We start from the raw sequence: 27016 nt of genomic DNA on the forward strand, positions 1-27016 counted from the left end.
TGGAGTCAATCATTTGAAGAAGATGATATTCAAAAATATGAAGGTTCCCACAAGTCTGATGTTGGACAAGGACTACAGGGCCTGATATGGGTCAGGCATTCAGAACGCACAAGAGGACTTCAAGTGCCATGCCATGTAAAGCACAACTTATTGGTTGAACACATAGTACATGCTATAAAAATAGTTCCATTCCCAGACCAGAACTTCCAGAAAACTCATCTTTGATTGCAAAAAGTTGTTCTCCTCAGAAAATACCGCTTAAATACTGGGAGTCAAAGACTTTTGGAGACTTGGAAACAGAGAATAGTGCTGTTATTCACAACATATTTTATGTAGTTGGCAAAGAATAATGATTTTATTCCTACTGATTCTAAAATTTTTTTTATTATTTTCAGCCATATGAGAATCATGTCCTGGTCTTTAAGAACTGTAATCTTCAAACTCATCTGCTGCAAGTTGTGAGTGTATTTGTTTACAACAACTAATACTTCCTACGTACAGAAAGCCTTAGACAATGTAGCAAAAAAAAAAAAAAAAATTGACTGAAGTCTGCTGTATTAGAAGATGGAAAATTTATCCATTTTTAGCAAATGTCAAATCATTGGCTATTGCTTTTAAGATTAATAAAAGATATAATGGTTTCTAGATAGCTTCTAAATAAAGATTACTATGAATGGAGAAATGATTTACCAATAGTCACCACAATGAGATTTCTTTAAAGGTTACAATCATCAGTTATTTAGCTGAAACACTGCTGAGAATGCCTGGTCATTTCTTGAATAATGCATAATGTTCATTGCAGATTTGATCTGTATTATAACAATACAGATATTTCTAAAATAATGGAGAAAACTATCCTATACTTTCCAATTGCTCAAGTTATTTCCATGAAGTAATTGACTCTGAAAATATTATATAGAGTTACCCAAGTGTTCATTTGCAAGCACGACTTGCAGTGATCGCTGCACAACAGGCATAAGAAAACAAACTCGTCAGCCTTTATAGACTTTTAAGAAAAGCTATGATAAATACAGAACAGAGCGAAGGACCTTTCTGAAATACTGAATTAAAATTATTAAATTGCTGTACAGTACTGGGGGACAAATTTAATACTAAGCTTTGAAACTTAATTATTCACACAAGCAGACCAACACATTTGGGAAAAAAAAAAAGTGCAGTTGCCTATGCAACATATGTACTTCTCATATAATTTTCCAAACACCTTTAAGTCTATTCAGAAGATTGCTTGGGCAAAGCATAATGTCTAGTGTTTTATTGTAGGATTATCAACCATACTTCACGTGAAGCTGCAAGCTCTTTATGTGAGCTTGTTTTTCCATATGAACTTCAAGAGCAGCAAAAAGCAACCTTAACAAATGAAAATAAATTTATTTTGATGTAATTTCATGAATGTTTGATCAGAATGTGTTAACAGGTTTCTATATAAGGAGAACTAGTGAAGTAATAAAATATGCCCGTACAATATATACAGTTAAACCTGCTTATGAGGAATACTTACACAATGAAACACTGTTTCATCAAGCATTATTTTGATATATTGACACATAAATAATAAAATCCTAGTCAGTATAAAGCTAATACTCAAAAGGGGCGGGAGGGCCTGGGAGGAAGGCAAAAGTCCTTCCCCGCTCTTCCATACCCCTTATGCCTATAGAAATGGGAACCACATCACCAGGTAGGTAGAGGAGTAATATTATTGTATCAGATAGGGTGAAAAGACATTAAATGTTTAACTAGCTTTTATATAGGGAGAAACAGTGTTAATCTAGGCCAGACTATATATGCTGTTGTTCACCATTAGAATCTTTTCACAAAAAGGAAGCTTCATTATTCAAGTATATATTCTTATTCCACGTGATTCCATAACAGGATAATGAAAGACACACCCTGGATACTCTGAAAACACAGAGATCTGCAGAGATGACACTTTTCCATAACAGAGGACAGCTTGTAGAAGCACTGTATGTCTGTTCACTACAGGAATTTTGGGAGGAACTATTTATTTTAACAGACAGACCTTAGATCATACAGCAGAGTCCACTTTACCTCCACCTTGAAATACTGTTTAATTGCCTGAGAATAAACTCTCATCCTGAAAAAATGGGGAACATTTGCATATTATATCAGAAACCTGATGAACCATGTTATACTCATGCTCTGGATGATGTAATTATTACCTTTTTTTTTCTCCATGAAAATTATATATGATGTGGCAGATAATATAAATGAAATATATGAAATGACAAAAATATGTCCAGCTACTAAATCATCAGCCTGAAAGTCCTTTTGTTTTTGCCCTCCACATCTATCTCCATCCACTGAAAACTGTAACTTTCCTCTAGTAATATTACTTCCTTTAAGTGAAAGAGTGGGTAAAATAGTTTTGCACCATTAATACCAGTAACCCTTTCTAGGTAATTCTGGGTGGATAAATAAGATTCTGTTTCCCCTTTCGCCCTCTACTCTTAAAGGTGGCTTTTTCTTTTGCCTCATTCCATACACAGTCTATCTAGTTTAGTGTAGACCAAGAGTTCAAGTTTCGTAATGTGCAGGGAAAAAAATGAAGTGCTCAAATCTCATATGCCTCTTTCCAAAACATATTTCTTCCAGAATGTGAGATCAGTAGCTAAAATAAAACAGAGTAGTTTTCTGGGCTGTGAAATCCAGGACAATGAAAATTCCTAGGTTTTCATAGCTTTGACGTCTGTTAATGCAAACTGTTCCCTAATTTAAAATATTTATCAGACAGCAAGATTATACTCAACTACATAAGTAGCACAAGTAAAATCATTTCCATCTTACACAACCCATTGGAAACACTATTTAGGACCAACACATACACAGCCTCTAAAATAACTGATTGCTCTATTACCCAAGTTTTGTGTCAATTCACGTCTAAAACATTGATTATGCTGCCCAGCTGCTTGTTTGAGCATGAAAAGTGAGTGTTTAATATTGAAAACAGTCTATTTTGGCCAAACTGTTCATAGATGCCTACTAGTTCAGCAGTAAAAATAATTTCTATATAAATTACAAGATTATAGATAAAATCATAGTCTCTAACCTGAAGATTTTAAAATTTGGATGTGATGTCTTCAGACTTCAGAAACACATGATTCTGCTTTTAAGTTTTAGCCAAAGAATTAAGATATTGAGTCCTCAAATCCAGAAATAATGCCATTCACCTTTCAAAGGTAGCCTTATATAGAACACTAAAACAAACACAATCGTTGCTAAATAACTTTTAAGCAATTTAGGTTATGCCACCCAGAAGACTTAAAGTTGTGATAGTTATATCAACTGGTTTGTTGTTAAATAAAAAATAAATAAGAGGTTTATTTCACCTTCACATGGTGTCTTTCTCATGCAGACCTCAGATTTCCACATTTGTATCCCTTTAAAGGATTTGATATGCAGGGAAAGAAGAAAGGATGATGGTAAAAATTTCAATGCAGAGGTTACTAAAGGCTGCCATATTTGATACTATGCAACTTATTTACTCCATACCTTTTACTGATGTATTAGGTGGAGGTCCTTCCATTCTCAAGTTCCATGGAGGATCGCCTTGATTAGCAAAGTCCCTCATTTTCAGATAGCTAATTGTAAGTCGTATGATGGATGCCTTGTCAAGCTGGCTGGTAATGGCTGCAGGCAGGGGCAACAACTTTGCCAACTCATAGAATTCAAAATTCTCTTTTCCCCGGCGAGAGCGAGCAGCATCTCGAGACTTTTCTTTCCTCAAAGCTTGTAAACTGAAAGAAAATAAACAAAGCAGACATTCATCAATATCAGAGTTCCATCACATTTAACCAATTTACTTTTTCACTGCTGGTCTTCTGTACAAATTACATTTCCAAAATGCTGTTGTGTATGGATCTACAGACTTCAGGATACATTTAATAGTAGTCCAGTCTTTGAGTGATTAGAACTAATGATAATATTTGAGTTTCAGTGATAGCAAACACATTAAGTAACTACTCCTAAATAATTTCAGCCACTTCTTAGCCTGCCCTTCCTTTCTCTGCTGCCAGTCACAAGAAAGGATTCCCAAGAATACTGTGTACATGTGGGGTTTATCTGCATGGATGCCATTGCTTCTGCTGACCCACTGTAAACCAATTTAGTCTGAATTTGTCCCAAATTCTGATTCTTGGGAAAAAAAGGTTAAAAGCAGATGACTGAAATGTGTGCCACCTCTGACAGGGGTTGCAGTGCAGTCAAGATGACCAAACAGGTTGTGCAGCAGCTTCTGAGCTGTAACAGTTTAAGTCTGGCTTAATAACAGAAATCGTCCCAGATTTCAGGAAGCTGCTTTTTATGAGTTGCTCAGCTACCCTGGCTGTGGGAACAGCAACCTTTCCGATTATATTTCACTACCACACACGTGTCAGACTGACAACTTTTTGGTCAGAAAGGACCTTCTGCTTTGCTCTGAGATGGCAATGCAAAGACATTAATTTTCTACTGTTACGTCAATGCATCACTTGTTACCACACTTATGCAACACCTAAAGGCGACCCAGATTTAACTCCTGGCCTATTTGTTTAATTGGTGTATAACTGCTGACTATACTTTGTGATGACAGCAGGTAACTACTGGAGTCTTCTCCTGATCTTTCCCTGAAATTTAAATTAAACTCAAGTTTCAGTTTGTTTCAATATATAATAACACAGTTTTGCAAGAGAAAAAGGATTAACTTTTTTGTTGTGTGGTTTGGGGAAAAGAAATGTACCATACACTTTCCAAAAGATTAGGACTCAATGTGTAGATAATAAAAAAAACAGATATTGCATTTTTTTTGTTTGTTTGTTTTTTGTTTTTCCTAAGACAGAAAAGAGTGTTCAAATCAGGATACAGTAAGCTTGACCATACCTCTGCCTTGGTGGATAGAGGTTGGTGCTAATGCTGGGGTTGGTGTCTGCCAATCACTGCATAAGGTGAGGAGAAATTTTTCTTGTCCCTCATAGATACTACCTTTCCTTTGCTTTGTTTGTTTACTTACTGATTTGATGAAGTAACAGCCACAATTCCATTAACTAGTCATCAGTTTACAACAGAGCTAGAATTCAACCAGTGTATAATGGAACAGCAAATGCTTCTCTCAAGCTTGCACAACCCTTTCTGAAATCCTGGATTTTCTCAGCAACAACAAAATCATAATGGCCAGATCTGCAAAAGTACTCTCGCATATGAAGTAGATCAGCCGAATCTAGGCACACAGATCTAATAACATGATTCTGATACCTCTATTTACCTATATGTCTAGTTTGGAACTAATTTAAACTACAGAGGTTATCTTACGTTTATATTCTTAACCACCTGCATTTTTGTGCCACCCCAGACTTGAAAGGGCAGATCAGCTGGGCCCTTAAACCACAAATGAAACCCTTCCATCATGCTTCTCTGAGAATGTTTAACAAATTATATTCCCTACACAGTTCTATACTAATAGCAATTACATTTAAAAAGAGAGCCTGGATAAGGAATAGGGATCCAAAGAAATAAAGATATGAAGGAAATGGCATGTCCTTACCCACAAGTAAAAATATGCCCTATTGAATCCCACACTAAGGTACATACTTGTCTTTATGAACTATATATAAAGCACTAGCAACCCGTTTTATAAGTTATATTCAAGGTGAAAAGTACCTGAAAATGAGATTTCACAATGCTCATTATAAATGCATCTCTCTCACCCTCAGAAGGTGTATTAATGATAGCTGATAGAAATATTTTATGTATATACAGAAACTAGACACCACAGGTCTGTGCAGTAAGATGCCCTATACAAGTTAAATACCTATACAAAGTAAGAGAGAGGCAGGCAAGTGTCTCCGCCCAATTGTTTGCAAGTGAAAGCTGACTTCCATGGCACAAGAGATGGCATTTGCTACTTGTCATAACACCTTTTTTCTCCAGAAGCCAAGCCTGAGGACCTCAAGTTCCCAAATCAAGCTTGAGGGATCCAGAAGAGCTGCAATTCTAGATCTATTCTGGAAGTCTGCACCAAGAGGTTCACACTTCCTTTTCAAAGCATCTAATTATACTTCTGTGTAAGAAGGGGGCTTTTTGGAGATCCCTAGTAAAACAAGTCAGAAACATTATATATCCCAGGAACTTTCAACATCGATAAGTCTTATAAACTGAGTGGTGACTGCATGTTCCTTAGCAACACCAAGGACTGAACCCACAGTTACAAGTCCTGTATAGGGTTGAGGAGATTGCTGAAACTGAATAATACATTGCAATGTGAATGCCTATAACACATCGCCAGTTCACTAAGAGTTTGCAATGAAAGCCAGCTAAGCTGAAAAGTGAGGCTACCTGTGTAAGCAAACAGCATCCTTTGAAAGCCGCCTATGTGTATTCAAACTTGTACAATTAAAAAAATCCAAAAATACAAGGGATGGGGAGTTGATATAATAGATGTACAAAAGAAACTCCTGAGAAACTGTTTTATCAATAACACATTTTCCCTTCCAGCCATTTGATGTATCATGATTTGTGGAAACTTCACCAAGCAACTCAAATCAAGGAGTTTGTAATATGTAGCACTCTTGGCATTAGTGCATTAAGATAAAATTAGAAACAGTGTCTGTTCAAAAGGTGCATGCAAACCCAAATTTCTAGTCTACATAATCCTAAAGAAAAACACTCGTAGCATTGGACACTCCAGTTATGCTGATACAATGTGTCCTTAATTTCGAAGCACTGTTTTCCTCAGTAAGATGCAGGAATTCAATAGAAAGGACCTAAATAAACATCATTGCAAATCCCCTCTGGCACCTGTGATTCTGATAGCCAACATCAGCTTCATTATCGGATGCTCTTAGCAGAGGAAAGTGCTGGCACTGATACTCCCAAAAGGATGTTAGAAAATAGGGATTTGAAGCTCACAACAGAAAGCAGTGGTGCTGACACAAGAGCAAAACTCATCTTGGGTCCTGTCATATCACAGCAGGATTAGAGGTGGTTCTTGGTAACACAAATTATTTTTCTAGAGTACCACACTACAAAAACTTAGGAATGCCCATGGGTTCTCCTACTAATAAGAGGAACAAAAGTGTGGGAAATTATACCTACATTTACAAAGTGGATTTCAAAAATATTCAGCAAGTCACAAGAAAGCAAGCACCACACAAGAGTTCTCACATGCTAGAGGAAGTCTCTCAACAGACCCACAAATCTACATGTGCTATCTGCAGTTTTGACAAGAAAACCACAGTGGGAAATGTACCCAAGGGACATAAATATTGCTGCCTCTTTGCCTTTTGTGGAGAAGGGGAAGGAGATTAGTAAATTGGATCAGAGCATATCACTGTACGATATCAAAAGATGATGTTGTCATACAATGGTGAAACTTCATGCATTCCCTTAAGAACATACTTCTCAAAGAATTTCCATGTACAGAGTCCACTAAAGAAGACAAAAAGGTTTCCAGCTGCTACCTCCTGATAATTCTGAGATGCTGTACCTTTCAAACAGATATTTAATGGCTAGAAAACTAATGCTATTTTAGATAGTAGGTTTCTAAAATATATATTATTTTTCCTTTTAGGGCCTTTCCAGACAGACTGATATAAAGGGGGTCTGGCTTTTACACATGAAAAGGTACACTAAATACTACCATATATATTTTTAAATGGTGTATACAACATTTCTAAAGTAAATTTTCTATTGAATACACACCAGATGCAGAAGACATGATAATATGGTGTTGCATAAAAGTTTTATTGGTACTCATAAGTCACTTGTGATTTCATTGTGCTTGTGGCCATTCCAAGCTTAACCTGTTTCATATTTTATTCCACATCATTTTATATATTTTATATTCATGACCATATAGATGCATTCATATCTGTGTGCACACCCTCAGCCTCCCAATGTTTGACAGATTATCATCTGTCACTTTAAAGACTGGACAATCACAGCTCCTAATTTTTGTAGCATATAATGACAATCAAACAAGTTACAGCATATCAACAGATGCACTGACCTACATTAGCAAGGATTTTTTAGCATATCAATATATTTCGCTTCTGTGTCTCAGTTTGGGCAGTAAAAATCAGTGAAATAATTTAATTCAGGGAGTTTGCATTTTGAATGAAAACAGGGGAATGGTTGTGATTACAAATAAATATTTCTATCTGCAGTTTCAAAATATAGCTTAGAAGCCCCATTTTAGAAAGGCAGCTCATGTTTACATTTCACCTACATTGCTTCCCTTAAAGCTGGTGCAGGCAGAACCCCAGGTTGGGCTTCTCAGAGATGCTGGTCTCCCCCTGCTCAATCCCACATAACGCTACTGGGGGGGTTTATGTACTTGCCACAAACAGAGATTGGTTTGGGACCAATGACCATAAAATAAGGTTGGAGGGACAGACAGGCTGCTAAGCTCTGGGTATAGCGGCTCCAGCCAAGGGACAGCTTGTCTGTGGTGTGGCATCAGAGTTTTTGCTCATTTTCATTAACTACAAGCAGAAAAGTATGGCAAAATCTCACAAAGAATGCATAGCGTTTTTGATAATTCTTTTGAAAGTTTCCTTTATTTCAGAAGAAACTTTACAAGTGCAACAGTATAACAGAATAAAGCACTTTTTTTTGTAGTGCTAAACAATATCATACTTGTTAATTCACGTGTTATCGACCACTAGCAAACTTCTTAAGCCTCTACAACAATATGGATTAGTAGCAACAAAACCAGATAGAGTACAACAATAATACTTAACAATATCTAATGAAGTTTATAACAAGCTTTATAGAGAATGAAGCAATATCCTTGTGTGTGTATTCTTATATTAGTCTAGTCTTCTCAATTCAAGGATCAAAAGATCCACTATAAACATTATCCAACTCTCCAAAGGCTGTAGTCAGATGAATGTTACAACCACTTCACAGAAAAGAAATCAGATATACAGAAAGGATGTGCAACATTAGAGCACACAACGAGTAACCAAACCAAACAGATCCAAGTGATCCAACCCCATATTCCGTCAAACCCCAGAAAAAGACTTTCAGTTAAGTATATCATTCTGTGTACATTGTTTTCCAATATAAAGAATAAAATAATGCTTACTAGTTATTGAGTTTAGCTGTAGTATTACACAAAGACATAGAATTATGCTGCTCCTGAGTCCACAGGTATGTATTTTTGCAATTCTATGTGAGAAACACTAGAAATATCCTCTTATCTTTCTTATCTTGCTCTTGCCTTGTTCTACGTTAATATGACACGACATAGTATTGTCATACTTTAGACATTTTAAAATTTATACCAACTTTAGATCACTCCCCCTTTTTTGACAACATATTTACATCATCTCTGTACTGATATCAATGCAACGTATTAGATGAGAATGCCACTTTAACTACTACGAATGTTTGTACATTCTGATATACTACAGAAATAATCTATTACCTGTTCCTTCAGCCACATTCTTGAGGAGAATCTTTTCTGGGGCTTCAAGCTGACCAGTGCAAACAATGAGGGCAGTTAAGCCCATTTATAACAATGGATACATTAAAAAAGCTGACTCTTAATGCTTGGGCAATTCACTAAGTTAATGTCCAAATCGACCTATAGGTGGTCACTCATAGCCCATGCTCTGGCTTAGAATAATCAATTTTCATGTCACTGATCTCACAGGGCAATTATATTTAATGAGAAGTTCAAAGGATGGAAAAGCAGCAATATCAAAATTACCTTTTTTTTTTTTTAATAGTTTTTTATTTTGCTTCGATGTGATTGTCCTTATACCTGAGGTTTTTTTCAAAAGTGTTTGTTAATAGTGACATCTCAAAAAGAGTGTTCAATCCAAGTGGATACATATCTGAATAGCAGTGCACTTTTTCAAACCGCAGAAAAAGATTTAGACTGGGGGAAAGATGAAAGAAGTAGAGCAGAGTAACCTGCAGTACGTAATTGCACATATTGCAGTTGAAAAGTCCAGTCTAGCAAGTCAAACATCAACACCGGTGGCAGCAGGAGCCTAAAGCCTCCTATTGTCAAGGGTTTTTGTTATTGCTCTGTTTTTCTAAATGTTATGCTCTAGAGAGCTCACAAATATGCATGAAACTGTTTGGTTTGGTTTGTTTTTTTTCCAGTATTCTAGCTACAAGTGAGTATAAAAGAACGAAGCAAGAGAGTTAAGGTTCCTGTATATGTGAATGTAAATTAAATGAAGAAAAAATCCTCTTCAACTTCCTAACATTAGTTCAACTAGTTCAGAAAAATTGATACTGAAAGTATGTTAGTATATTTAATATCAAATTTATACACATAATTTTTGCTATCTTTTGGGACTTTTTTGAGACCACTTTTTGACATTTTGACATCTTTTCTCTCTGCTTTTCTTTTTTTCTTTTTTTTTTCTGCTGCCCTATTCAAAGACTTCCTTTTCACACAGATTGTTTCTGAACTGAGAGTACAAGAACTTCAAGACTAATTAAAAACAGTTACTCTGTTTAAAAGAGAAGAGTACTTTTGTGAGGGTAAAACCTTCCCCCCAAAAAAGTAAAGGAGGAGAATCAGAAGCCACATTAAATTTTACCTTCTTTCTTTTTAAGTACATCTGAGAAGTCAGAGAGCAGATTTTTATGGATTTTTCTACTTGTTTGCTTAGGAGATCCCAATATTGCTCAGTCTCACTATTTATCAATTAATCTAGCATGCAGCCTCAAAGGAAAAAGGTCGACCTGTATTAAAAATTCATCCATCAAAAATTCATCAAAGACTTCAGCATTTTAACTCGTGAACCTTTGAACACCTGCATACTTGTCAGATCTGTGGTCATAGTTAACTGGAATCTATAGTTACTACAGTATCTATACTTGCTCTGACATGAGCTGCATGAGGAGACTTTCAAGTGAAAGTGCAGCACACAACCTAGTGAGCCACAGTGCTTCCCCAAACTGTTCTTTTCATCAGACAAGGGATATCTGACATCTGAGTTCAAAGTCAGTCAGATGAGATCCTTTCAATGAGCAAACACTTTCCAGAGGCATTCGTTTTTGCCACACCATAAATATCACCATCCTCATGGGGCAAAAGTTTGCCAAAAATGTAAATGAACCATTACCAGACATTATCATCAATGGCACAGTCCACAAAGTGAAGTCATTTAAGGCTGTCCAAAAAAAAAATTAATGTTTTCAGAAGACTTTCCTTAATGTGTGAAGAAAGCTGTATAGTATATGCTGGAAGTTAAAGCTGAAACCTTCAAGTTCAAGGTAAAAACTCTGCTGCTTAACTAATGCACTGCTCATAGCTGTCATCATTAATTTATGTTAGCCTCTGTAAACATCAAGAGTATAATAGGCCAATTTCACAACTAAATATAGATGCACATTTTGCCCTTATATAAATGGCAGATTGCTGCTGTAGATCATCACTGCAGCAACACGTCAGTAAAGATGCACTGTTTGATGGTCTGATGCTCACACAATATATAAAACCAGTTGTAATGGTTGTTTGGAAGCAAAGTGTAACATAGCAGCAAAATTTCATTTGTTCCACAAACTCAGGATATATTAAGCTTGGCTGACAAAGACTGTTTGATGTGCTAAATCAGTTTGACCTTCATTTTTACTTTATATTTCTCATTTAACACATGAAATGACCATTATTTTTTCACTATATAGGAAAAAAATCACAGAACTAGTTTCTATTAAAAAGCCTCTTTTCCTTGTAGATAGCAAAAATTCATTTTGACAAATGTGCTTTAACAATTATTGCAAAAATAATGTGCAACGTATGAAAAAAATACCTATATTAACGCAAGCTTTTTATTATATCCAGGAGAGCTGAGGATGTTTTTTAAGGGTTTTGTTTGACAGAGGAGGTTTCTCTTATTTTGTTTTCAATATGTAAATGTGGTTCAAATAAATGTGTCTTCTTTTTTTTTTGTTTTTCCAGGAAAAGGTTTGTGTAAGCTTGAATTAATAATTAAATTGAATGTTTTATCACCAATAAGCACCTTTGTTGCAATGTTTAAATAACAGGATTTACTTCCAAAGTGAGTCATTAGAACATAATAATAGGAAGCTGGCAGGTTTTTAAGGATTACAAACTCGCCATCCTACACAATCTTTTAGAACTAATGTACACTTTGATACGGCAACAATTAAGTGAGCTGTGATAAACCAGTTTAAACCCAAACTCTACAAACAGAACACTAGTGTTTTGATCTTTTTTCCTTGCTATGTTGAACTAAGTGATTGCCAGCCTCGTGATAATAGAGAAGCTGCAGTTTTATCAAGCAATTTTGCAGCACCCAATAAACAGCACTTTACCTTGGAGCAACTTGTACATTTCACACCTTAAATTTCTATTTACCAAATCAGCTAATCACTTCACAATTGAACTTCTCAGAACAAAAAATTATCAATTAAAGTGGTTGAAACTCCTGCAAATTATCATTTAGGAATGAAGTAATTGCTTTCATCAGGGCAGAAAAGCCCGCCAGAACAGAAATGTCACTTCAGATTAGTGTTCTCACTCCTGAAGCTATGGATGACACAGCTGATATAAGACTAAATGCCAAGACCAATCAATTGCTTTTGTGGCTCTCTTCTGAGCTGCTGTAAAAGGGGCCATTTTCTAGGATCTACTCTTCATTATAGTAAATGCTATCTCCTTGGTAACATAATTCCATTTCTCATAAATTCCGTCTGAGAGCATTGTCCTAACAATGGATGTTTGTGGAAAAGAATGCTGTTGGTTTAATGCAAAGAAATTAAGTGTGAACGGCTGTCAAAGTACTATAGTTTGCTTGTTCTTAAACATAAATTGAAGTCTTTACATTAAAAACAGAACACTTTGGCGGAAATGAATGTTCTGAACAAGTGTAATATATTGCATTTGGAAGTGGTGTGTTTCTGACTGAGAGTTTAGATGGTTTTTTTTTTTCATACCTATGTTCTGTCTATAGTGGGCACACTCGTCCCTAGCAGAGATTTGTCTGTTTGAGAGAGAGTAGATAAACACTCCACTTATTTCACACTAGTGTAGTTAGGAAATGCGAAGCTGCAGAAGAAAACATGGTCTCATTATCATATGACATGCTATTTGTTAGCAGACTCATCTGTGTATAAAAGCCTTGTCTGAACTGAGCCCTTACTGGAAGTATCTGTATTTCAATTTGTATTGTTCAGCTTCCTAAAATACTAAGAATCTGAGTTATGGTCTCCAATTAAAAGGATATCTGAGAAGCTAATTTGGTGGAACAACAGCAATTTCCTGCACTGCTCTCCTCGTGACTGAAGTTTAGAAACAAATACAAGATTACAGATTTTCATTCGAAACAGGATGAAAAGTATTCCTCCCTCAATGAGCATAAGCAATTCCAATTAACAACAACAAGAGTTATGTGACAGGAGAATATATTACTAAATATGTAAAGAAGTAATTTATTTAGCATAAGATGAAAAGTGCAGTTTTACTACAGTATTTCTATATGTAACCAAAGAAAAAGCACAGGTACACTGTTTCCAGATTGTGATTATAGCCCTGAATGTTGGCAATCTCACAAATATTTGACAAACCGCACCCACTATGTGATGTGCGGAAAACAAGAGGGCAAGAGAGACATAAAGTCACTGTATGTCATATCTAACTGCTTGAATTAAATGCAGTACTTCAAATTGCAAAGCCACATATCTTTAGTCCAGGTTCTTCAAATATACAATCTTGTATATACCATATTAAATGTTATATAGCATATCACAGTTTAAATACAAGCTTTACACTTTGACCTAAGTAGCAGTTACTACATAAACAATTCACTCTGAAATAAACCAACAGAACCTGAATTTCTGATTATATTCCTTTTGTGAGTACTGAATTTAAGAAGGAACACTTGAGATTAAGGGTTTTTTTTTTTAATCTGGGTCTGAATTAATATATTAAAGAACAAGTAAACAGCTGCTATTGTCCTCATCTATGTCAGAGCTTTTGCAAAATTTTTTGCTGGAATGCTTAAGTGAGCTACAGACATTTTCCATAACATTATTTTACCAGGTGTAGCTCTGGCATAAACAGCTGCACAGGTGTAAACTTTTTTTTTTTTTTTTAATAAAAGCTGTGTCTGCACAATGGAGTTTATCTATACCATGAATTTTTACTACTGCCAAGAGGCCTAAGAGCACAATGTTGTATTCAGACATCCCATATTTGCGTTTTACAGACGAGACCTAAACCAGGATTTCGTTAGAGTTGGCTGTGCTGTCTGTAACTACCCACTCCAATTTGGTTCCCAGAGCCAGGAAAAAAAGAATTCCAACATCTCTCTTTCACTGCTGCCACATAAGTAATCTCTTGGTGGTGTGTTCTCAATTACTATAATACCAAGATCCTTTCTGAAGAAAAAAAACCACATGCTTTATCTCCCTAGCCACTCTTATAACTGTCATCCTCATAATCTCATAATTCTCTCCTCCTCATCTAAAAGTTACACTTACACTGATGGGTCTATGTTGAACACATGCAGTTTGTAGTTTCAAACCCTACTGATGGGAGTCTTGACAAGACATTTTGTGAAGCAGCACAGAAGGGATGAAGGACACACTGGCACTGCAATCCAAAGGAGACACTTCAGCAGGCCAATGAGTTACATGACCAGCGTCAGCCCTGAGCTCTGCATGGTTGTTGCTGCCTGCAATAAAACCTGTTCTGATAGAGGTCATTCCGCCATTGATACTAAAGCTACCTAGTATAAGAATACCTCCAGCACATCTGAAAACCAATAAATATGCAACAACCATTCTGCATGGTGGTGTAGATACATTCATTGAATTCTCAAAACCAAGCAGCGCGTGCAGAATTTGTCTTTTGCAGTCTTAGAAAGATCATGCAGCCTGTGCAGGTCCCCAGAAGCTCACTGATGGATTTATTGAAGCTCATTTTTCCAGAAGCACAAGTTCCATTCTCCAAGGTGCAGCATTAGCTGTTGAACCATTGCCTCAGTGGAGTATGAATGAGCTGCAAGGCCTTTCACTTTTAGCCCACTGGTTTGAACCCTGAGCAGTGTAAATTAATTTCAGTAGAGCACAAGACAGCAAGATTTTCACAAGCAGGTATCTTTCTGACACATACCACAAATGAAACAAATATAAATACTGCTTACATATTCCAAGACAGGATACAATCCCCACTGACTTCCCTTGCAGAGGGACTATGTTTACTTTTTATTTAACCCTCTGGGACAAGTGGCAACTCTGTAACTGTCACAGAAGCACTGGTGAAGGGCAGAAGTTATGGGGGGAAATGTCTGGCCAGAAAACAGTATTTCATCAAAGAGAAAAAAAAAGTGCAACGTTTAGGCCACCTGTTTTTTACAGTCTAAAGTAATGGCTTAGATACCACTGGCAGTGTTACAGCAAGGTATGAAATTTTAAGAAACAGACAAGCGCATAGGTTTGGACATAGAACAATGACTTAAATGAAATAAACCAGAAACAGAAAAAAAACCACACCACCACAAACCCCGATCATTCTTTCATAAATCAGTATGAACATGCCTTTTGCAAGGCTGGCCTTCTCCCTCCTACCTGTTTCTTAGGGGAATTAGGCTATACTTTAATGTCCTTGTTTCCTAAGGAACATATAAGTCTTGCCAATTACTGCAGAATCTTATTAGCAAAAGGGAACCCTTCCCAAACCTTTAAGAAGAATGTCATGTGTTTCCACCAGCACAACACAAGCATTATAGTTTACAGGTTAGTAAAAAAGCCTCATGAAGCAATATGTTACTCTACAAGTCTCTCTTCAACACTAACTACACACTTTCTATATTAGTTGTAAAAAGATAGTTTAAAAAGAAAGTGGATCTCACAGATTCAAACTAAAACTAAATAATGGTCATGCCCTCAAAATAACCTCTTCAGATCATATGAAATACATTAATGAGCCCCAGAAACCTAAGAAACTCACCAAAAAATCCATATTGTCCCCTTTCTTCCATTCCACCTTCGATTCCATGAGTAATAAATGAATAAAAGAAAACTTATGCAAGCGTTACAGTGCTTTATCTCCACAAAGCAATCAATTCTGTATTTAACATTTTATTTTAAAAAATCCCATTCCCTGCATCATCATTTTTCAGTGCATTATAGTAGTACTGCGTAAGTGTAACAAGTAGACAGAAATTCTTTCTACTTTCAGTTTGTTACAATCTGCTTTAAGAAAAAACTTTCCAGTTGAAATTTTTCATGCTGGTTCTCAGCTTGTCCCAAAAATGGAATTTGATATGCAGATAGATAAAATGTATTGAACCATTTTTTGTTATGTGACTATGTGGATTTTAGGTGCATAACACAAAGGCTTACAGGTCATATGAAAAGGACATGATATTGTTATATTTTCAGCAGTTTGGATACAGTGGAATAAAAATGAAACCCACATTGATTGCAGAAGGAAAAGCTTCCTCCTGGTTCCGTTTACAGATATCAGCACTGGTCACATAAATTATTGGGTTCATGTGTTTCCCAAAATGCCAAGAAGAGTCTCCTGTCAGCAGTTATGCACTCAACCCAGACCATGAACTGCCACAGAGTGGTAACTTCTGTGCTGGAGGTATGTCCCTATGCATTTTAGTTTTCAGGCACTCATAACAGACCCATGATCTAATTTCTAATTCAGGTTTTCAGATATGGTATAGCCAAAACCAATTCTCCTCAGAAACCAGCTTAATTACTCAGAGTAGAACTGATGCTACAAGCATTTTATGACCAAAGTAGTGATATACCAAAACCTTGCCCTAAAACACACACATAATCAATAACAATCCTAAAACTGTGAAAAGCAACACTTAACGAAAAGCCTCAAAGCTTTAATAGTTGAGACATAAATCTCATGTCCCAAGCAATGTTCACCTTCTTCAGTAATATTCAACTACAAGCAAGAGTAGCGATATCCTACATCCACCAGACTGCATGTATCAAAGGCATTAAAATTATCAGTACTCTGAAATGCTGCCCAACAGCTGCCTAGGCTATACTTCCACCAAGAAGGAAAGCTCGCCGCAAAAACACTTCCTGAGAAAGGGCCAACCAGCCACGGAGCTCAGAAACATGAGTGACAGCAGACCACAAAAGCAAGCAAGATCCAGAGGTAAGGTCCCCTCCTGAAAAGCTCTTTGTCTTGAGTGGCCTCTTGATTACTCAGCAGGTAAAGCACCTCCCTGCAAAGTTTCACAGGTCTACATCAGAGAGAAAATATTACGACTATCTAGGAACTATCTTCATCATGATGCTACCCAGTAATTCTGGTTTCTTTTGCAACAGTGTCAATCCTTCTCTGGAAACTCCAAGAAGTAAAGAATTTCTATTGCTAAGCAGCTGCAATGTTTAAATTAGCCTAAACATTAACATTTTGTGTTTTATTTCCAGTTTCAACTTTGCTGAATTCAGCTTTCAGTCACTGAGTCTTGCAATTCCTTTGTCCACTAAACAAAAGAAACTCCAAATATCTGCTATCTTCTTCCTGTCTGGGTAATTACAGGCCATCATTAAGTCACCCTTTAAACCTTCCTTTTGACAAGATACTCAACTGACTAAAACTCAGTCATTATCTGTTTTCCAGTCTTCATTTTAGCACTCACTTTTCTCTTTTTTTTCAAAATAAAAAAATCCTAAAAAAATTCAACACTGAATACAGTAGCAATCATCAGTGGGTAACATCATTTCCCATGTTTGATATTCCAACAGATATATTTAAAGATTATTTTAGTCCATATCTGAAACAGCATCATGCTGGGCTACAGTGCTCTGCTACTCATAAGAAAACTGAAGTCTTTCAATTTGGGGTTCACAGAAGAGACGCTGAGACATAACTAGGAACTACAACTTCAATTGTGTATTTCTCCCTGTGTGTTATTCCTGGCTAGCAATGGTATTTATGTTTCGGAAATGGTAACAGATCTGATAAGTTCCATAGGCTACAGAGCACGTATAATGAGAGAAAAACATTAATTCATTAATGTGAGAAACCAATGTATTTTCTCCCAGGCATGTAGAATTATCTCAGTCTAATCTGGACTGATTCTCTGCAATCATTTCTTCATTTTATTTCTGAGGGATAATCACTTGCTCTGAAGAAAACCAGGCAAGAGTTTGTTCTACACCACCTCAGAATTTTTGGTATAAATGGTAGAATCAGGTTAAAATGGCAGAACTTAAACAAGCAGAGATATTCTGTAAATTTTCTTAATTTCCTCAGCACTAGATATGCATTTTTTGCTTATCCAGATTTCTTTTTTTTTCTGTTTTCTAAATGAACTGAAATTCCTCAGAGAAAGAAAGGCTCCCCTGTTTCCCAACATGGATGACTCAGCCTGACCAGACTGTCACCTGCTCAGAATAGTTCCATCAATCATAAGAATAATAAATAAATAACAATAGTAAAGGGGAAAAAATAAAATGGAGACAACTTTATTCCCTCCCTATACAGCCACAGCATAATGCTATAACATTATTCCATTTTTAAGCTCATCTGACTTAGACCAACATTTCTCCTGACCTTTGGGCCATCCTCCCTGCTACAGCACTGGTATGACAACCTGTGAAGGTGAACAGAGACAGAGAGTATTGAAGAACACCAGTGTGAATCATGGAGGGCAAACTGCAAATTTGTCATAGATAGGCTCGTGGCAGAATATTATTATTCCTCAAAGGCTGCTGAAAACCCTTCCAATTGCTGTTAGCCATCAAAGCAGCATGTTAATCAACAGGAATAGTACACTCAAGCCTCAAAAACATTGGTAGTGGTGTTGTTCATGTTCTCCATTTCAAGTCATTGCCCAAGTATTGGATTTTTAGTATACCCAGACACATAAAACTAAGTGAGCCTCCATCATCAAATTTTCCTGTGGCCAGGGTTTTAATAATGAATTCTCAATATAATCGCCAAAAGCCATTATTAATGCAGATGTTCAAAACAATTAAGGTGCGATGTTTAAAACCACATACACAAGGCATAATCCTGCTCCTAGTGAGAGATGCTCTGGAATTTGTGTTCGAAAATGCCACCTTACTCTATTTAAAACCTTTCATCACTGGCATAACCTCAGTCAGGTAAAACACAAATACTTTGGAATCAGGAGTAAATAAAACCAAAACGCACTTGTAAACACTGCATGTTAATCTTGGAACTTACCTGTTGATGCATCTACAAACTCATTGGAAGGGGAAAGAGGTGCAATGACTGCTAGTAATAGCTACTGAGTGATGCTTTAATACCAGCAATTGTATTAGGCTTGCTACAGCAAAAAAAAAGAGGAAAAGAAGGAACCATCACAAAGAGCTATTATACCTGACGGGCTCTACACAGGAGAGATGAAACATGAGCTTCAGTATTCAAAGTAGAAAGGATACAATCATATGTCTGGTTAACTTACAGGAAATAGTTCCAGAGACAATTTTATACTAACTACAGTGATTTGAGCAATTTTTAAAAATAATACCAGCCAATTTCTCTCCATTATACTCTGCTGGCAGAAAATAAAACATTTTTCTTTGAAATGATTGCCTCTGGTTTTGTTAAATCATGCAGCCTGTCAATATGTGGTCACTAGTTTTACATGATCTTTCTGTCTCTCTAGAAAAAAATGAATTTGCAGCCTGATCCTTGATATAAATACATAATCTGGCATCAGTTGAAGTTCTTGCTATTACTACAAAAAAGACAGGTAAGCAACCATAATATTGTAATATGAAAACACATTTAACTCAAAATGATACAGTTTTAATTCAAATATGACAGAATTTTTTTCTTCTTAAATGTTAGTCCTAGCAACTCCTGCCATTGAAGAATTAAGAGCAGGAAAAAAAAAAAAAGGGGGGGGGGGGGGGGAGCAGCAAAATAAAAAAGCAGAGTCTAATTCAGTCACCAGATGTGCCTGCCCAACTCCATTGATTTCAAAGGACAACACAGACCCTTAGTTAAGTGATTTCATAAGAGTAAATATTTGAAAAACAAAATGAGAAAAAATTGTGGAATCCTTCTTTTGGTACACAGTTGTTTCAGCAAGCTCACGGCAGCTGAACAAATTAAATCTCCAACCTTTTGCTGTCAAGTGGGAATCGTGTACTAATAATCCTGTAACTGTTTGACTGGGATATGTGCTCATCTCAACAATGTGACTAAACGTCTGGAAAAACTGAATGGAGAACAAAACCTCAGAAAGACAAAACACATTAAATTTGACTTTAATAAACATATGTTGTATTAACCTTTATGAGGCACTTTGTTTTTACTGAGAGAATTTGCCTATTTAGTACTCTTTTTACACGAGGGTTTTCAAGCTTGCTGCCTTTTCTAAACTCCTTTGTATACTGGGTGTAGCATACCTCACATATCTTTTTGTTTCTACTTGGGAATGAAGAGATAATTAAATAATGACTGTTGACAAAAGGAGTTACTGTGATTTCAGCTTATACAGCTATTATTTATATTCCCAGGAATGCCTACTTCAAAAACACAGGATGGGAAAAACTGTGCTCCTAAGAGCAAGGGAGAAAAAGCTGCTAAAGTGTTCCCCATAATGCAGAAGTTGTTGATGTATCTGTGTGATGCTTAATGCCTTCCAGGCACTCAAGGATTTCACTGAGCAACAGGGTTTACTATAGCTTTAATAAGGTGCAAATGCTAATTCCCACACTGCTAGCCTGCTGACAGATAACTACTGACGTGACAAAATGGGATCCTTACTATTGTGCTCATATGACCTGTGGCAGGGGCTACTGAAGATACACCAGCACATACTGATCCCTCCAGTTTGTGACTGTCTTCTGTAGAGAAATCTGAGAACAGGAGTCTTATAATTGCCTCCAGCATTCCCAAAGAGTGACAGCCACAAACAGACCAAAGGCGGCACTAGAATTCTAGCGGAGCAGAATAAACTTTTTCTACTAACTAGTTTTTAATTGAAATGCCAAAAACACTAAACAGCTTTGGACTTTTCTATTAATGGCCAGTAGAAAAGAAGATATTAGCCCAATTTGAAAGAAGAGTAAACGTTAGGAGGACATTTGGACAGCAAAAGGTAATGACTGTATGACAACAGCAGGACAAGTTAAATCAGGGTATGAGTTTGATTTTTCAACTTCAAGATTTGTTTGGACCTACAGCCTTCAAAAACTACGAATTCTTGTGCCAATTCTAAAAGTCTTATTTAAAATATTTTATGAGTTCAGTTTACATTAAAATCTCAAATAAAATAGCATGGATGCTTTGTGTGGCCATCTGCTACTCTCATCAAGTGTCTCTAGTGACGAAAATGAGGATTCTAGTAGTTTTACTGTGGAGATAATTGAAGCCTTTCTAAGAATAATTTCTATTCAGTTCTTTAGAGCCAAATTTTGCCCTTGGATCTGCACTCTATCCTGCAATATTGGAACACGGTTCTTGTTTAAGCAGTTAATATCAGCCTCTGACTATAAAACATGAGCTATGAGTATTCTTCCATCCTTTTACAAAGATTATATAAACTGTACTATATATTTTGGCAGATGCTTTTGGGGCATGCTGGATATGGTTATATATTTAAATTATATAAATTATGATGATATCAGAGGCTGACTGTCAGTGATCTGAGTTTCTAATTTCAGTCCTACCATTAATTTCTGGTATAATCAAGAGCAAAACACTAACTTGACCGACATCCTCACAAAATTAGCCTGCTGGAAAAACTATTCTGAGATATAGCTTATGTGATACATTTTCAAATCCTCAGAGATCCCAAACCTGCAGAGTTTATTCATAAAAGTAATCCATTCATTTTAATGAGATTATACAGAGATCCCTTGAATAAATCAGAATTTATGATACAGGTCCATGCAGGCAAGTCCAGCCCCTGGGTTAGGTGACACTGAGCTTTGGTGTACCTCAATTGTGGTCCTGAAAACTTACCTATAAAGAAAGTAGGTACTTGATTTTGAATTGAAGATGTAATCCCTGCATCACATACTTTTAAAACCTAAGTACTTGAATCAGCCTCATTGCTATGGGATGTTGCCTCCCACTGCTTTTACTGCAGCTGCCGGAGCAATGCTCATATGAGCTGGGAATGTTCCAAAAATCTGCTTTTCTTTCTTTGCTACAACTGCTTATCAGCTTTCTAACTGGACTCCTAACACAGCACATCGTATCATATCATGATACAGACAGCAGTTGCTGTTCAGCTTGTCTCTCAGTAAGTCTGAGGAAATCTGAGCTGACCTGGTCTTAGGGAGCATTTCCTCAAGGATGTTGTCCTTTCCCCAACACAGGTAAAATAGTCAAAGAAAAAAAAAAAAGGAAGAAAGTCCACTCAGCTTCCCTATTTGAGACCAAAAGACAGGTGGGGGGTTAGTCCTGGTACTCACATCACCATAGGTCAACTGGGAATTGCTGGTGCGTAGTGAGCTCCCATCAGTCTCAGGCTCAAGGGCACACACATACATGTACATTAGGGACAAGCTGCAGAAGCTAGCTCTACCTATATTAGCTAGTGAATTCGCCATACAACTGTCAGGGGAACATAGTGGGGTAATGTATATATATATTTATTTTTTTCTCCCAACAAGAACAAAAGCAAAAAGAACTGTGCAAAGCAAATTGAACAGATGTAGGAATCTGTTTCAAAGCACAGACTGCATCCCCTTGACTTCTCTGAAATATGTTTAGCCCTTCACTTGAAACAGCTGGACACCAGTTAATATAGGTATCATTTCATATACTACTGAAAATATGTTCTGTTTGGGAGCTGTGTACAGGAATAAATAACAAGATCCTAGCTACACAAACACGTTCAGCTGGCATAGACTAGCATTACAGATAAAAGAAATCACTTCCCTCTTAACACTGCTACTGTATTCCCACCCTGCACCATCATCTGCCTTGGGAATAGGTAAGGTTGAAATGAATAAGTGATTTTTACAGTGTTAGTTTACAGGGTCCTTAATCCAGTTTACCACATGGATGTATAAATGCTCATATAAGCGGGGGTGGGACAGAATGAGTGAGAACATTTCTCTAAGCACCACCAGCTTAACATATTCATGAAGGAAAGGCAAGTACATGCTCAGCTAAAGCTGTCAGAACAATAAGAGTCGCCAGAACGAAACTGCCCACTTGGAATCTGGCCAAGAATTAACATTCCTTTAGAAATGTATACTTAGAAGTATGAAAAGTGCTAAACATTAATAAACAAGTCAGTCAATATCTTAAATTCTCCCTTGGCTCTATCAGTAACCTATGGCTGTGCTGGGGCATTGGTTTGTTTTGGACTTTTGTGGAAGTCAACCATATACTGAAAGCACAGACCCAGAAGAAAATAGATTTCAATATAATTGACAGCATATGTTTCTATATCTCTATTCAGTAGCTGATAGAAATAAATAATACACAGCACACCAGTGATAACCACGGCAAATACAACATCAGCCAACTTCCTGAATTGCATTCTAATAGGATCTTCGAACAGATCTATGCCAGGTTCCTCAGGGCCTTGATTCACTACATTTCTTTCCCTTCATAGTGGTTTGTAACAAATACAGCAAGACTCACTTATTAATTACTTCTGCTTTCCAGGTTCAGAAACAGTTTGTTGTTCTGAAAGCCTTTTTTATACCATACTAGTTCAACTTTGCTCACTTAAACATTTTCCTTTTCCTTCTTAAAATATGCAGCAAAGTCTTTGAATTAAGCTAAAGTTTGCTGAATGACAAATCCTATTTATTTAAAAAGAGATGGATGTTACCTGAAATAACATTTTCACATGAGGCTGTTCAGATGTGTAGCCAACTGGGATCTGTCTGACTTTATGAACTGTTTACATATCCTTAAGCCATCAGAGGTCCTGACAGTAAAGTCAGCTTTTTATCATATTTTGTGATTCTGTGACCTCCTTGGAGAACTACGGAGCCGTAAATTAATAAAAGCAGTATTTTAATCCATGCATTCAAGTTCATTTTTCATTTTGTGTTAGAATATAATAAAGTTCATTTTAATATTTAACAGTATTGTATAGTCAGTGCTATTTAACTATTTCATAATAGCAAGTCCAGTTACAATCTCTTATACCTCTTCACAATTAATTAACTGAACTAACTGCAAACATGCTATTCTTGGTTCTGTCAGAGTTAAGTTAGAACACATCTCTATGCAACGTAAGCACAACTTAACCACAAATGATGAAAGCTCAACCTCAACTCCCCTGTGCAGAGCTTGCCCCACTTCCAGAGGTGAGCACAGTGTGTTCTGCTCTAGCTCATGTCAGGTGACTATGGCCATCAGATGCCAAAACCCCAGCTGGGGATTGTCACAGCACCTAGTTCTCTGCAGTACTCAATTTCTTCTAAATGTGCACATCTCCAAGTGAAGCACATTTCAAAAGCTTAGTTAGCTTAGTTTGCAAGAAAACTTAGAAATCAAAGTCCTAAATAGCAGGATTGTTCTGGACCCTTTTCCCTTCTCTACTGAACCTTTTACTGAAATCAGAAATTACCTTTTCCTGTCTTGAATTATATCTGACTAAAAGTAGCTTATCATCACATCTTTGCACCACTTCTTTTTTTTTTTTTTTTTTGGGGGGGGGGCGGGGGGTGGTGTCTTTTTGTGACAAAAGCAAAGATCTAATTTTCATCATCCCAGCCCAGCTATCAAAGAGGCAAGCCAAAAAAGCCACAGCTCTTAGAACTGGTGTGTGAAAGAAAGGTGTAATTCACCTCTATTATTTGGCTCTCTAACTAGATACATAGAGCGGCCCCCCATCAGAGTTATGTATCAGGCTGTCAGCAAACACCTCTTCTTTATGTTTAGCAGCCCTCACACGTAACAGGAGAATCCCTTTCTATGGATCACTGAGTACTCCAACATTCAGGAGACACAAGCTCACTCAGAAGACAAGAAATATTCCTCACTATCCTCCTTTTGGTGCCTTCTACTCCCTTTCCCTCAAAACAAACACATTCTGTGCAAGATGTACTTTCCTCATCACAAACACTCATTGTCAGTGTTGCTAGCTGCAGTCAGAGCACTTTTTTGAGAGCACTGGCTAACCCTCCTGGCCGACTGCAGCTCCCTGGAATGGATCCCATCCTCTCTCTTTGCCTCCCCCAGCTCATCTGTGAGCTCTGCTGTGACCTGCTATCCTCAGCCTGGGTAGGGGGTCCACTGCTTCCAGAGATACTGTGATCAAAGACAGCATCTACATTTTGTGCAGAGTGCTACACATGCTTGTTCATATACACAGTTTTGGTTCTGCTCCCTCCTATTTTGGGTTCTTATAAAGCTTGAGTTACATATATTTGGGTGTTTTTGCAGGTAAGACCTGCTTTTCTGCTCTCAAATTCCCACCTGGGCTTTGGATAACGAAAAGGGGTATCTGGCCTTTTGACTCTAAGACCTTCAGACCAAGTAAAGGGAGGGCAGTCTCATGGGAAGAGCTTGAATATCTTTGGCACCAAAGTGTTGAGACTAAGGTCAATTGGGAGGGGATGTAGGTTGGGAGATCTCAAAAAAGACTAATGTCTCCTCCTCATCAAGTGTATGTCTCCCCTTTCTGCCCTCCCTGCCTTTGCTCCATTTGATTGCTGCCCAGCTGGAGCAGCCTGGCACGCTCCAGCCCGTCATGCTCTGGGACAGCAGGGAGGGAAGCTCAGAGGTAACAGGGAGAAAAGGAGAGCGGAAGCAAGTCAGGTGAGAGCTTATAGATATGGATCAAAGGGCATAGCAACATGGGTGACGTCATGGTAGGCATTTGCTGAGACCACCTGATCAAGAAAAGCTTTGCTTTATGTAGTTGGAAGAAGCTTCACAATGGCAGCCCTGGTATTCATCAATAAGGCTATGGAGTAAATCTTTCCAAAGCCACTTCCAAGCACATGCAAGACTAGAGGTGACTGGGAACAAGCATGAATCAAGCAAGGGCAAGTAATGCCTAACCAACTCAACTGCCTTTTATGAGATGATTGTTTAAGAAGGGTACAGGGATGGCAGGGATATTTTACCTTGACTTTACAAACACCTTCACCATAGTCTCCCAATAGGTCCTTCTAGCCAAGCTGGTGAGATATAGACTGGATAATGCACAATAAGGTGAGTGGGAAACAGTCTGAACCACCAGACACAAAAAGCTGTTATCAGTGGTACAAAGTCCAACTGGCAACTAATTTACTACTGGTGTCTTTCTGAAATGAATACTGAAGCCAATACCAATTAATGTCATCTTTAATGACATGGATGATAGGATGAAGTGCATCCTCAGCAAGTTCCAAAACAATACCTTTATTAGTGCTCTCCCAATCTGGTATCTCCCATGTCCTTCCCTCCCTCCTACATGTTTCACAGATTGTCCCATAGTCCTGAGATACTGAACTGACCTTGGCCACTGGGCTGCTGCGTAATCAAGATAGATGCTTCTGACCCTTTACTGCTATCCCACACAGGCACAAAATTTAACCATGGCTCCCTACAATTTGTTTCTCAGCTGGAGAATGGTAGCATTGAGAACAAAAGCCAGATATGAATCCCTGCTCCACCTTGCTACTGCTTCCAAGGGCTCTGCAATTCGCATGACTCTCCTCTACCCCATGAAGGGCTGCTCTAAGTCCATAGTGAAGGGAGAGGTGGAAACCTTGTGACCTCATTTAGATTAATCCTTCTTACCTCCTAGCCTTGGATTAGGGGCATACCCTTCCTTCATTACTAGCAGTTTGAGTCAAGAAGAGATAAGGCAAGAGATAAAACATGTTAGAATATGTCACTGTCATAGACAGCGAACACAGTAGCTATAAAATCAAGCAATATTTAGTGATTCTGTGAATAGTATATTTTCCATTCTCTCACAATATGTGATTAGTAGTGATAATTTCAGAGCTCCAATTCACCACTAATTCAAAAGCTACATTTTATGACAGTAAAAAGCAGAGGCCGTATGAGTAAGCTTTGCAGATGGTCCAAAAAAGTTATTTAATTCTTCATCAGCTAGTAATAAACAGCTGCATTCTTGTGTCTTTT

The 27016-nt window shown here is 37.3% G+C and overlaps 1 protein-coding gene across 2 annotated transcripts in view; it reads right to left on the reverse strand.

Annotated features, from left to right (window-relative positions):
- The window catches only part of NPAS3 (neuronal PAS domain protein 3), a 608602-nt gene that overhangs the window by 424001 nt on the left and 157585 nt on the right, over nt 1–27016 (reverse strand). For both annotated transcript variants that reach the window (XM_082057395.1, XM_082057394.1), the window contains one exon: nt 3529–3773. In XM_082057395.1, coding sequence (XP_081913521.1) covers nt 3529–3773 — 245 coding nt within the window. The remainder of the gene's footprint in view (nt 1–3528; nt 3774–27016) is intronic.

Source organism: Streptopelia decaocto (genome assembly GCF_964273445.1).
Source record: "Streptopelia decaocto genome assembly, chromosome: 7".
Classification (NCBI taxonomy): Eukaryota; Metazoa; Chordata; class Aves; order Columbiformes; family Columbidae; genus Streptopelia; species Streptopelia decaocto.